Source organism: Mya arenaria, chromosome 5 (genome assembly GCF_026914265.1).
Source record: "Mya arenaria isolate MELC-2E11 chromosome 5, ASM2691426v1".
NCBI lineage: Eukaryota > Metazoa > Mollusca > Bivalvia > Myida > Myidae > Mya > Mya arenaria.
This window is the reverse complement of record NC_069126.1, coordinates 76,785,466-76,799,408: the sequence shown is the minus strand read 5'-3', so window position 1 is coordinate 76,799,408 and position 13,943 is coordinate 76,785,466. Positions and strand designations below refer to the sequence as shown.

Genomic DNA, 13,943 nt, shown 5'->3' with positions numbered 1-13,943 from the left:
ACTAGACATTTTTTGTATCGACACAACTTGCCACCCAAACTGTTCATAAAGAAATAAAAGTGTTACTCATGAGATCAGTAAAGGATTATCTCAATCAAAACTTGAGTTTGGTGCAGATTTGCTGTCTTATGTCTGCTAACTTATCTATAACTTTTACGTTACTCAAATACTAGCTATCATTATATTATTCTCAAGAATGCAAATACAGTTCAAATAGCAAATTAATTGGCAAGTTAGCGCACTATTTTTTGGCAAAATCAACTAGCATGTAAATTATTTGTGTTATATCAAAATTACATATTTTGCCTGTTGTTAGGTATTTCTGCATAACACTGCACTGTTTGCGTCATTGGTAGTTTAGAAGATGAAGCAACTTCCCCTGGATTTCTGCTAATGCTTAAATGGTCTGATAGTGCTAGATTTTCTTCTGCATGATGCTCACTGGTACTACAACATCAATATTCTAATATATTTACTTGTCATCCAGAGTTGCCATGTTATGAACTTAGGTTTTAGGATGTTCAAACTGTATAACCAAACTAAGATGGGTTAATTATGCAAACACTCCACTTTTATCTCGATAATACAAAAGATATACACAGTAAACAATACGCGTCGTATACAGAGATAGTAGAAAGGTAACTGACAATCTGCTCTAAAAAATACTTGGTTTCAGACATGAACACTTAAACATTTTATGCCTAAAAAGATAAACGTCTGATGTTAGAACAAACTCTGACTCAACGCACATATTTTGGCCAAGCTGTTGACCAAGTGTTAACCAGTTAACACTCCCACTGAACTAAAGTTTATGAGAATTCTGGAGTTAATCTCTTTTGGTCTATCAATAATTCTTTAAATTTAGTTAATGATATTGAAAGAAGACGATATGAGGTCTCAGTGCTTAATACTTAGGACTTTCAACGCTCTTTACATATTTTCCACAATCTTTAGTTACAAACATATTGAATCCTCTTATTGAATACACTTTTTTAAATTTTGTACTTAATAGTTCTTTTCCCACAATTCGGTAAATGTTTATATAAGCAAGCAATTGGCATTCCAATGGGTGCCAATTATGCACCTTTACTTGCAGACCTCTTTTTATACTGCTATGAAAGTGAATATATATTAAAATTATCTAAGTCTGGAGATCTCCCTCTTCATGATAAATTCAATAGCACTTTTAGATTTATTGATGATATTCTAAGTTTGGATAATCCGATGTTTACAGGTAATATAAAATCGATACACCCTTTACAATTGCAAATTAATAAATCTAATACATCCTATTTAAAAGCATCCTATTTAGATCTGCAACTCGAAGAAATCCTTGATATATTGAGTATCAATCTTTATGTCAAACGTGATGATTTCAATTTTAAAATAATTAATTACCCTTTTTTATATGAAGATGTTCCTAGTTCACCATCATATGGTGTTTTAATTGTACAGTTGATAAGATTCACTAGAATATGTACAGATGTAAAAAAAAAAACAGCACTCGTAGTAAACTTATGACGGAAAAACTTCTTAAACAGGGTTTCGGATATTATAAATTAAGGAAAACTTTCTCAAAATTTGTTAATTGTCATTATAATCTTATGACATAGTACAATAGTAGTTTTAATTCGCTGATTGCTAATAGAATTGCTCATTCTGATTTTTATTGTGATGTTTTAAAGAAAATTCGTTAAATTAAAATGTTTCCAGCAGGTAGATGGGCATATAGACTCAATGAATTAGTTGGATTTTTTTTAAACCGTGGATATAAAGCCAATACTTTGAAGAGTACTTGCCTTCTAGTGTTTGAATTCTTAAATTAAAATATTCGATTGAATATAGCATCCTTACATAACTAAGCTTTCAGTCCTTTGATTTTATGAACATTTTGCAGCTTCATGTTATTTTCAAACCGACTTTGGCTGGCTCGGAATATTTTGGCATGTGACGTCATTTTCTTCAACTATTTTACATAGGTAATCATTTGGAAGAAAAGATAAGCTTATACATGTCGCTTTTACTTTTAATCATGTTTTCTTTATTTGTTCCAAGTTTTAGTACAATGGTGCTTTTTATTATGAAACTCTATGATCACACAGTTTTAAACCTTTTACTTCATTAAGCAGACTGTGTGTGATGCTTATAGTTTCAAACACTGACTGCATCGTATCTTTGAAAAGTTTTTGCATTAAGTGTTCTGAATTGCATTCCTCCGTCTGCAGATAGAGTTGGGAACCCTAATCATTGAAGTCCTTGGGGTTTACCTATTATTTTATTATTATTTGTTTTACCAATTTATTAGTTTCCTCAAGTTAATGCACACTTTATAAGATTTACCTTTAACGTTTTTTCTTTATTCAGGATTGTTGGGATAAGAGTGAGGTTTGTGCACGTAAACTGGTTTAAACCCCCAGTAAATTTACACTTTACTGGCCGTTCCAAGGCGGTACCTAACAATCCTTGATAAACATATCTAGTTTTTTATATAGTATATATGCACTGAGCTCTTGATCCATGTTTCTGTTTGTGATTATTTTGTTTTTTGTGTTCTATGTCTTTGGTGTTTACCTAGTGCCATAAAACGATGTTGATGTTTAAACCTTTGGCTACTGAGCTTGTTTCTGTAGTTTTTCACATAAGTATTCGAACTCAATTTTCTATTATTTCCCAAGATCTCGTTAAAGACGTGGTATTTCTAAATTTGAGAGTTAAACAATACTATAATCAAAGTGTATGAGTTTTGAAATTTACGTAAAATGTGTAAAATTGGAAACAAACACATATTTTCTATAACATGTCCGACAATATGTACAGTTTTACAACTAATAGCCTACCTGTCAAGCTCTTGAATGTGGGATGGGACACTAGATTCTTCTCCGGACTCTAATGTGGGCTTTTCAGACAAATCGCCAGATCGAGGATGCCATGTTTGGCTTCATTTATTAAATAAACAAGGCAAATGTAAGTACATAATATTAAAAAGGAGTGGTCATATTTTCACATAAGAAACACATGTCTTATTTTAAAATATATAAGAAACATGCCACAAAACAGGAATAATATATACTACACAAAGTATCGAGTAACAACCTTTAAATAACTTTTGAAGTTGCAGCCTTTTCTTTTAGTTATTAAGCGTTGGAAATTTAACCTGTTTTATATAATAATTGCCGTTCCTTTTGTTGTTGTTTTAATGACTAATTTATTCTACTTAAAGACGATTTATAACAGGAATTAAGACAAAACTAAATAATGGTTTTATAAATAGAGGATTCTTGTTTGTTTCGGTTTAAGATCATTTTACTTTTCACCGAGTGAGCATTAAAATCTAGCTTTCACGGGTGTTTGTACCATATAAGACTTACCGCATTTGCCTTTTGTTTCGTATTTTTTCTTCACCCTGCAGTGGGACATGAACTGTTTGCATCATTGGCAATTTAGAAGATGAAGCACTTCCCCCTGGATGTTTGTTTATACTTAAATTCTCTGAAAGTTCCAGACCTTTTTCTTCAGAAGATCTACAACACAATTAATATAATTTATATATTCATCACCTGTTTTTTATGTTGAAAGTTAAGGTTGCAGTGTGTTTCCAACTTTGACAAAAAATTAAAATCAGCTTATTTTGTGTATTGACTCTGCATTCGAACATACAAAACCAATTGAAGATGTGGTGCACTGTATGGACTGTCTATTGAGAGCGATAACATAACTATTAATGCACTGAACAACTAAAACATATAGAGCAGAAAACGAAACATCAGTGTACTGTATGGCCATTTTTAGACCGTTCATAAACAGCGAAAACGTAACTGTCAGTGCAGTGTATGAATAGTACATATAGAGCGCGAACGTCGAACGTAGCAGTCAGAGCACTGTACAGACACTACATTCAGAGCGAAGGCGTCAATGTCAGGGAACAGTATGCACAGTACACGAAGAGCATAAATGCAACTGTCAGTGCACTGTATGGACAGAACATAAAGAGCAAAAAGTTAAGTGTCAGTGAACAGTATAGACCGTACATTGGATCCAAAACAAAGCTGTCAGTGGACGGTCTGAACAGTAAATAAGAGCGAAAACGTAACTGTCAGTGCACAATATGTGCTGTATATAGCGAGGAGAAATATTGTTCACAGTTGGGACCGTACATATATGGCGAAAACGTATGTCAGTGCACTGTTTGGACCGTATATACAGAGCGAAAAACTAATGTCATTACCTTTTAAGGACCGTACATATAGAAGAAAACAAATGTCAGTGCACTGTAAGGACCGTTCATATAGACGAGAACTAATATCAGTGCACTGTAAGGACCGTACATACAGAGTGAAAAACTAATATCCGTACATTGTAAGGACCGTACTTATAGACGAAAACTAATATCAGACAATGTAAGGACCGTACATATGGACGAATACTTATGTCAGTGCACTGTTTGGAACTTACATACAAAGCAAGTTTATGAACCGTACAATGTATATGTAGCTGCGCCACTGTACATATAAACGCGTTAGCCAGAGGTCAGCCAAAATGGTCTTAAAGATAACTTTCTATCTTCAAGAAAACCAATCGCAGACTGCAGCGCTCACCTCAATCAAAAAGGGAAGTGAGAAATATTATAATATCGGAAAGAAGTAAATGAAGTAAATGTCAAAAAGAAGTTAAAGTCAAACTTAATCATTGCTTAAGAGGAATATAATAAGAGCACCACTAGTGTTGTAAATTTATGTTGTCGCAATAAGTTCAGATCAATTAGGATATAATCTTCATGAAAATCATTTTCAAATGATAGACATGTAGCATGTATATAGTACTATTATACCCGCGACTCAAATAAGTATTTAAAAGGTCATTAAAACGGGGACAAGGTAATTAAGAGACCCAAAATTTTCACTTTGGAAATCATTCTGACATATACAATATTTGGTTTGCTTTCTTTTTCATAACAAACGTTGTGTATGAGCTAAATATTGATCAATTTTTACTGTAGTAATGAAAGTTTTTCTCTAAAATTCGCCAAGGTTAAGAACACCAAGTGCTGTTCAGTTTAAAATATTATAACTTACCTGTCAAACTTTCTAGTATGGGATAGGGTTTCTTCTGTTTTCTCATTGGTATCCTCAGCAATCTCTGGTATGGTCATTCCAGCCAAAGCTCCAGAACCTGAATGCCATGTTTGGCTTAAATAATTGAAAATTCATTTTAAAACTTACGCCATACTTCAAATACTATTCAAAATATAACGCTAAATTATACATGCATATAATGCTACATATGTTGTCGATTACAAAACACATATGTACATGTATGACCTTAATATTAACTTGCACAAGGTGGTCCGGTTAATCTGAGTATTGAAAATGTATATCACATACAACTACTGGCGTGATCATACACTTCTCAATTATTCCGATATTTAGTACAATGTATAATTTTATGATTTGATGTGATAATGAGTACATAGATCCACCTGGAATCCTTAAAAAAATATTTGTTCACGTTTTCGGCAGGTTGGTATCATTGTATTTGGATGTTAACTATTTTTTATTATACATACAGCATTTGCCTTTTGTTTGGTATATCTACATCACCCTGCACTGGGACATGAACTGTTTGCCTCATTTGCAATTTAGAAGATGAAGTAATTTCCTCTGGATGTTTGCTGATGCTTAACTGGTCTGATAGTTCCGGAACGTCTTCTTTAGAATGCTGACTTGGTCTACAACATAAATATTATAATTTATATCAACATCAACTGTTTCATGTTGAGAGCTTAGGTTACAGAATGTTTTCAACTTTGACAAAAAGTTAAGATGAGTTTATTAGGTGAACCTTCAAATCTGGATTGGAAAATACAAAAACAAGTGAAAATAAGTGCATTTTTTTGTCGGTACATACCAAGAGTTAAAGCGTTACTGTCAGTGTACTGTATGGACAGTACATAGAGTGCGAAAGGGTAACTGCAAGAGCATTGCATATTGTCTTACAGTGTCTTACAGCGCTTACCCCTGATGTGTATAAACATTGACTTCATGACCGTAGATTTCAGCCATATTTAAGCAAATGAATTATGTATCTCGATCAGTGTGGCTTAATTTATTCCAAAATTAAACAGGATCTTAGTTAATAGCTAACAACGGAAATGACGCAATTAAACGTCAGTATGACAAATATGTACTTAGTTATTGTTTTTCGATGAATGTGAAACTGCAAGCAACATTTTCTTGTGCTTAAATAAGAATATATTGTATTCAAATAGAAGTCTCACTTGTCATTATTTAACTGTAACATTACCAATAACATAGCTCTAATATATACATAATATGCCTAGTAAATGATATATGCAATATATTTCAACTATAAATATAATGCTATCTCAACTCATAAGACAACTAAAGATAATTCAACAACAGTATGCAATCATCTCGTTCACCTGTCACCTTTTATTGATACACCAAAACACTACCCTCTTTGAAATATAGCATTCAAGTTCAATACATGTAATCATAAAATATATTCTCTTATTAGTTTACTGATCATGATACATTATTTATAGACAAGGCACACCACCTGCTGATTGTTCTCGGCTTCCCACTCAATTCCTTGACCGTTTCTCTAGATCTCGATGCAGGCATTGTCTTGCTAAATCTGTCAGTGTACAAATAACTATGATTTAATTGCCTATTTGTAAATAAACATGATACATTTCCGATGATTCTGTTTTATTTTAAAGCCATGATAACACATAAATATATTTTATGTTCAATTTAAAACAAGAAGTTTTAATATCGACAAAAGTGTTACTAATGAGATCAATCAAGGAATATCTCAATCAAAACTTCAGTTTCGTGCAGATTCGCCGTTCTATGTCCATTAACTTAGCTATAACTTTAATGGCACCCAAATGCTAGATATGTAAATATTATTCTGAAGAATGTAAATGCTGTTCAAATAACAAATTAATTGGCAATTTATTGTACTGTTTTGGCAACATCAACTAGCAGGTAAATTGTTTGTGTTATATCAAATTACATATTTTGCCTGTTGTTAGGTATTTCTGCATCACCATGCATTGTTTGGGTCATAAGTAATTTAGAAGATGAAGCAACGTCCCCCGGATTTCTGCTGATGCTTAAATGGTCTGACGGTGCCAGATTTTCTTCTGCATGATGCCCACTTGTACTACAACATCAATATTCTAATATATTTACTTATCATCTAGAGTTTTTATGTTACGAATTTAGGTTTCAGAATGTTTCAGACTGTATAACCAAACTAACATAAGTTAATTGTGTAAACAGTCCACTTTGATCTCGATAAAACAACACAAACTACACAATAAACACTATTTGCCGTATAGGGAGAGAACGGAAATGTAACTGACACAACACTGCATATTGTCTTATAAAATTCTGCTCTTAGACATAATTTGGTTTCAGACATGTACACTTAAACATTATATGTCTTAGTAGATAAATCTCCGAGGTTACAATAAACTCTGACTCAACGCACATATTTTGGCCCAGCTGTTGACCGATTGTTAACCAGTTTACTCTCACAGTGAATTCTTACAAGGTTTCCATTGACCATTCCGAGGTAGGTAACCTAATATTTACTAAAAATGATATTTGCATATGTTATATAAATATATTTTGATGTGTTGTGATCTTGTGACGTTTTATATCTTGTTCAATGCTTGTTTGGCCCCGTTCCTTGTGCCTGTAAATAGGATTTTATGTAGATTATATACAACTGAGCTTTCCTCTATAGTTTCAAGTGAAGTATGTGTTGATGACCAATCACCAAATATATCTACCAATAGCCGATATTGTTCAGACCAGATATCACAAAACAAATATAATTGTATGACACAACATTTCATTTCTTGAATCTTTTTGAAATGTTCATCTGTTGTCCTTTGATCAGGACTAAACATCTTAGCCCTTAAGGCTCATGATTTTCAAATTAATAAATTATTTTGTAAATACTTCTTTTCATCTTCTATGTACAAATTTAATAATTCTAATTATCTTAATGTATATCTAATATGCGTTGTTGATGTCTGTTATGGACTTAACTTAAAATATTTCGATTATGTAAAATAACCAAATTGTTCATCCGTCATCATTCAAAAAGAACCATTTAAGTATCTTGACAGAGAGATATTGACAAAGAATATCACCTGCTAATTCTTCATGGCTTCGAAATCATTTTTTTATTATTTCTCCAGATCTCATAGTAAACGTGGTTTTCTAAGTTTGATAGTTAAACAATACTATAATCAAAGTGTATGAGTTTTGAGATTTACGTAAATTACGATTTGGGAGAACAAACATATATTTTCTTTAACATGTTTGAGAAAATGTACAGTTTTACAACCGAAAGTTTACCTGTCAAGCTCTTGGCTGTGGGATGGGTCACTGGATTCCTCTCCGGTCCCTATTGTGGGCATTTCAGATAAGGCGCTAGATCGAGGATGCCTTGTTTGGCTTCAGTAATTGAATATACAAGGTAAATATAAGTAAATAATATTTAAAAAAGTTAAACATGTCAACATAAGAAATACATGTCTTATTTTAAACAGTATAAGACACATGCCCTAACAATAGAATAATATATATATACCACACAAAGTATCGAGTAACAACCTTAAAATAACTTTGAAGTTGCAGCCATTTCTTTAATTAATTATTAAACGTTGCAATATAAAGCTGGTTTATATATGGTTTGATGTTCAAGATAATTGCCGTTCCTTCTGTTGTTGTTTTTATGAATTATTTATTCTACTTGCAGACGATTTATAACGGGAATTATGACAAAACAAAAAAATGGTTATATAAATAAATACTTCTTGTTTGTTTCGCTTTACGATCGTTATACTTTGCACCAATTAAGCATTAAAATCTATAGTTCACTGGTGTTTGTATAATATAAGACTTACAGCATTTGCCCTTTGTTTGGTATATCTTCACCCCCGTGCACTGGGACATGAACTGTTTGCATCATTGGCAATTTAGAAGATGACGTAATTTCCTCTGGATGTTTGCTGATGCTTAAATGGTCTGTTGGTTCCGGCACATCTTCGCCAGAATGCTGTTTTGGTCTACAACATACATATTATAACTTATATTTGATATCAACTATTCTTGTGTTGAGAGTTTAGGTTGTAAATTATTGCTTTGACAAGAGGTTAACATGAGTTTATTAGGTTAACATTCAAATCTGGATTGGAAAAAAACAAACACAAATGCAAAATAATTGTTTCAAAATATTTACTTCATGAACTATTGTTGAGCAAAACATTTAAACACCCGGCGCGTTCGTACTATGTATCTTGATCAGAGTGTGTGTGTGTGTGTGTGTGGCTTTATTTATTCCGACATTCAAGTGGATCTTAATTAATAGCAAACAACAAAATCGACGAAATCAATACATGTGTATGAAAACCCATGTCTTAGTATTGTATCTCGATAATTGTAAAACTGCAAGCCCCTTTTTGTGCCTAAACAGGAATCTATTGTATTTAAATAGAAGTATAACTTGTCAATATTACACTGTTTCATACTCAATAACATAGCTGTAGTATATACATTCCTAGTATTTCTTGTAAATGCTATATGCTTTATATATCAATTACACTGTAATTACGTAAAACTATCTTTACTGCTTCGACAACTTACGATATTTCGACAACAGTATGCAATCATTTACCAGTCACCTTTTATTGATGCACGAAAAACACTACCCTATTTAAAATAAGTCAATCGAATCTTTTATTAAATATGATATCTTATTAGTTTAATCATCTTGAACCATTATTTATTGACCTGCTGATTGTTCTTGGCTCCCCACTCAATTCCTGGATCGTTTCTCTAGATCTCGATGCAGGCATTGTCTTGCTTAACCTGTCAGTGTACAAATAACTATAATTTACTTGCCCTTTTTGTAAATGAACATGATATATAATCGTAGATCATATTTGATTTTAAAGCCATCGTAGCACATTCGTATATTTCATGTTGATTTTGAAACTAGAAATTCCCCCTGGATGTTTGCTTATACTTAAATTATGTGATTGTTCCACACCTTTCTCTTCAAAAGGTCTACAACACAAATGATATAATTGATATATTCATCAACTATTTTTATGTTGAAAGTTTAGGTTGCAGTGTGTGTCCTACTTTGATAAAAAGTTAAGATCAGATCATCTCGTGTAAATCGAATCTGCATTCAAAAATACAAAACCAAGTGAAGAGGGGGTGCACTGTCTGGACTGTATACTGAGAGCGAAAACTATTAATGCACTGAACGACAAAACATATAGAGCGGAAAATGAAACATCTGTGAACTGTATGGCCATTATTAGACCGTTCATAAACAGCGAAAACGTAGTTGTCAGTGCGCTGTATGAAAAGCACATGTAGAACTCCAACGTAGCAGTCAGAGCACTGTACAAACTCTACATTCAGAGCGAAACGTTACTGTAAGGGAACTGTATGCACAGTACACGAAGAGCGAAAACGCAACTGTCAGTTCACAGTATGGACAGAACATATAGAGCAAAACCATAAGTGTCAGTGCACTGTATAGACCGTGCATTGGATCTTAAACGTAGCTGTCAGTGGACGGTCTGGACAGTACAGAAAAGCGAAAACGTAATTGTCAGTGCACTATATGTGCTTTATTTAGCGAGGAAACTGTCTGTTCACAGTTTACATAAATGGCGAAAACTAATGACAGTGCATTGTTTATGACCTTACATACAACGCAAAAACTAATGTCAGTACCTTGTGAGGACCATACATTTGGACGAAAACTAATATCAGTGCAGTTTTTGTACCGTACATATGGACGAAAACTTATGTCAGTCTACTGTATGAAACTTACATACACAGCAAAAACTGATGTCAATGCACTGTTACCTTAATTATAGAGCAAAAAGGTATTTGTAAGTAAACAGTATGGACCGTACATATAGAGCAAAAACCTCGCTGTCAGTGCACTGTAAGAACCGTACATATGCCGAAATTAATGTCAATGCACTGTATGGACCGTACATACACAGCAAAAACTGATGTCAATGCACTGTTACCTTAATTATAGAGCAAAAAGGTATTTGTAAGTAAACAGTATGGACCGTACATATAGAGCAAAAACCTCGCTGTCAGTGCACCGTAAGAACCGTACATATGCCGAAATTAATGTCAATGCACTGTATGGACCGTACATACATGTATATATAAAACGTTATTGTTAGGGCACGTAATGGATCGTACAAATAAAGCAAAAACGTCACTTTCAGTGCACTTTTAAATAATTCTAAAAATGTAAGTTTTAACCATTTTGCGCTAAGCTCGCAATATTTTAAGTATCAAATCACAATAATACACTGACAATTAATGGGACAAGCCAAGAAGTCAGAAATTCAAAAAAAATAAGCCCTGTTTAGGGGTATAATGCAAGGACCTTAGCGATAATGAACTACAGACACAAAACTATTAATATCACATACACAACAAAACAAACACCAAAACAAATGTTCACCACATACACAATTATAAACACCACAAACAAACTATACCATCATCAAAATTGCTTTAACGTTAAATGATTGGATTGGATTGTCTTGGGACGTTCAGTGAAACAAGAATTCACTGGAAGTCGAATCTACTGGGGCTTAAACTAGTTAGTATTACTATAACCTCATACTTGTTCCTTTAATTATCAATAATTACTAAAATAAAGTATATTAGCCTCATCATAGCTCGCGTTAATTTGCAAACAATGAAGAATAACGCAGACAAACAACAGTGCTAAATCTCAAAAGTACGATAAAGTCATTCAAAGACAACTATCAGATATATCTCGCCTTAACAAGATTTAAAATCCTGTCTTCATTTTGTCTAATAGTGAACGTATCATTGTACAAACAAGGAGGAAAAACAGAACGAAAACATAATAAAACAATCAAAATAATTAAATGCTTTGTAATATTCTTCGGGAAATAAAAACGAAATTTATCAAAAAATTACGAACAGTCGGCAGAAGCGTTAGCCAAAAAGGTCAGCTAAAATGGTCTTAAAGATAACTTTCTATCTTCATACGACTGCAGCGCTCACATCAATCGAAAACGAAAGTGAGAAATATTATAATATCGAAAAGCAGTAAATGAAGTAAAGGTCAAATAGAAGATAAAGTCAATATAATATTTGCTTTAGAGGAATATAATAGGAACACCACCAGTGTTCAGTGTTGTAAATGTTTGTTAATTAATGTTGTCGCAATAAGTTCAGATCAATTAGGATACTATCTTCAGGAAAATCTTTTTTTCATACTAGACATGTATCATGTATAAAGTATCATTATACACTCGATTCAAATAAGTATTTAAAAGGTCGTTCAGTAAGTCTAAATGGAGGAAGCATTTTAATTTATGAAGCGTTTTGAGAATGTCGCCATAGACATCCGGATGAGTAATAACATTTAAGACTGTAATTGTATTCAGAGAATATGGCGTAGTGCTTATTAAAAGAATTTAGAAAAGGTTTACTTCGATTTCCGATATCTAAATCCTTGTTTTAACAATTAAGCTGTCATTAATTTACTACGATAACAAAATTCATCCACGTCCGAACATAGAATCTAACTAATTGCGAAATGAATACACACGGTGACAAGGTAATTAAGAGACCCAAAATTTTCACTTTGGAAATCATTCTGACATATACAATATTTGGTTTGCTTCCTTTTTTTATGATAAACGTTGTATATGAGCTTTATATTGTTCAATTATTACTGTAGTAATGAAAGTTTTTCTCTATTATTCGCCAAGGTTCAGGACTTTTCACACTTTGTGCTGTTCAGTTTAAAATTTTATAACTTACCTGTCAAACTCTCTAATATGGGATAGGGTTTCTTCAGCTTTCTCATTGTTATCATCAGCATTCTCTGGTATGGTCATTTCAGCCAAAACGCCAGAACTTGAATGCCATGTTTGGCTTTAATAATTGAATATACATTTTAAAAATGACGCCGTACTTCAAATATTATTCGAAATATGACGCCAAATTATAATTGCATATTATGCTACTTATGTTGCCGACAACAGAACACATATGTACATGCATGACCACAATATAAACTGGCACAATGCGGTCCGGTTAATCTGACTATTTAGAATGTATATCGGATAAAGCTATTGGCATGAGCGTACCATTATATCTATGATCTATAATTTAATGTTATAATGAGTACATATATCCATATTAACTACTAAAAACGAACAAAACCTTCAAGATTTATTGTCAAGTTGGTATCATTTTCTTTGTTGAATTTGACTTTGATATTAATTGTTTGTGCTATATTAGAATTACAACATTTACCTTTTGTCTGGAATGTCTGCATTACCCTTTACTGGGACATAAACAGTTTGCATCATTGGTAATTTAGATGAAGTAATTTCCTCTGGATGTTTGCTGATGCTCAACTGGTCTGATAGTTCCGGAACGTCTTCTTCAGAATTCTTACTAGGCCTACAACACAAATATTCTTATTAACATATACATCTACTGTTTTAATGTTAAAAGTCTAGGTTGAAATATGTTTTCAACTTTGACAACAAGTTCAGATGAGTTTATTTGGTGAAATATCAACTCTGGAATTGGAGATACCCAACCTTGTGCAGAAAATTGGCATTCTTATGGACAGTATATAGAGATAGAAAGCGTTACTCTCAGTGCATCTGGTCAGTTGCCAGCGTTAACCCCTGATGTGTATTAATACTTACTTTATAACCGAAGTTACAGCAAATTTTTAGCAAACATTTTTATGCAAATGAACATAATCTGAGCATTCTTGTGCAAATAGTTTAAGCACCAAGCGCGTTCTATTTATGTATCTCGATAAGTGTAAATGTGACTTTTTCATTCTGAATTTAA

The 13,943-nt window shown here is 32.8% G+C and overlaps 1 protein-coding gene across 1 annotated transcript in view; it reads right to left on the bottom strand.

The window, feature by feature from the left end:
* LOC128235976 (uncharacterized) overlaps nt 1-13,943 on the bottom strand; it is a 43,595-nt gene that overhangs the window by 1,685 nt on the left and 27,967 nt on the right. Inside the window, exons 6-12 of the mRNA XM_052950759.1 lie at nt 7,039-7,188; nt 6,577-6,654; nt 5,564-5,725; nt 5,073-5,186; nt 3,369-3,521; nt 2,838-2,936; nt 298-447 (exon numbers count right to left, since the gene is read on the bottom strand). Coding sequence (XP_052806719.1) covers nt 298-447; nt 2,838-2,936; nt 3,369-3,521; nt 5,073-5,186; nt 5,564-5,725; nt 6,577-6,654; nt 7,039-7,188 — 906 coding nt within the window. The remainder of the gene's footprint in view (nt 1-297; nt 448-2,837; nt 2,937-3,368; nt 3,522-5,072; nt 5,187-5,563; nt 5,726-6,576; nt 6,655-7,038; nt 7,189-13,943) is intronic.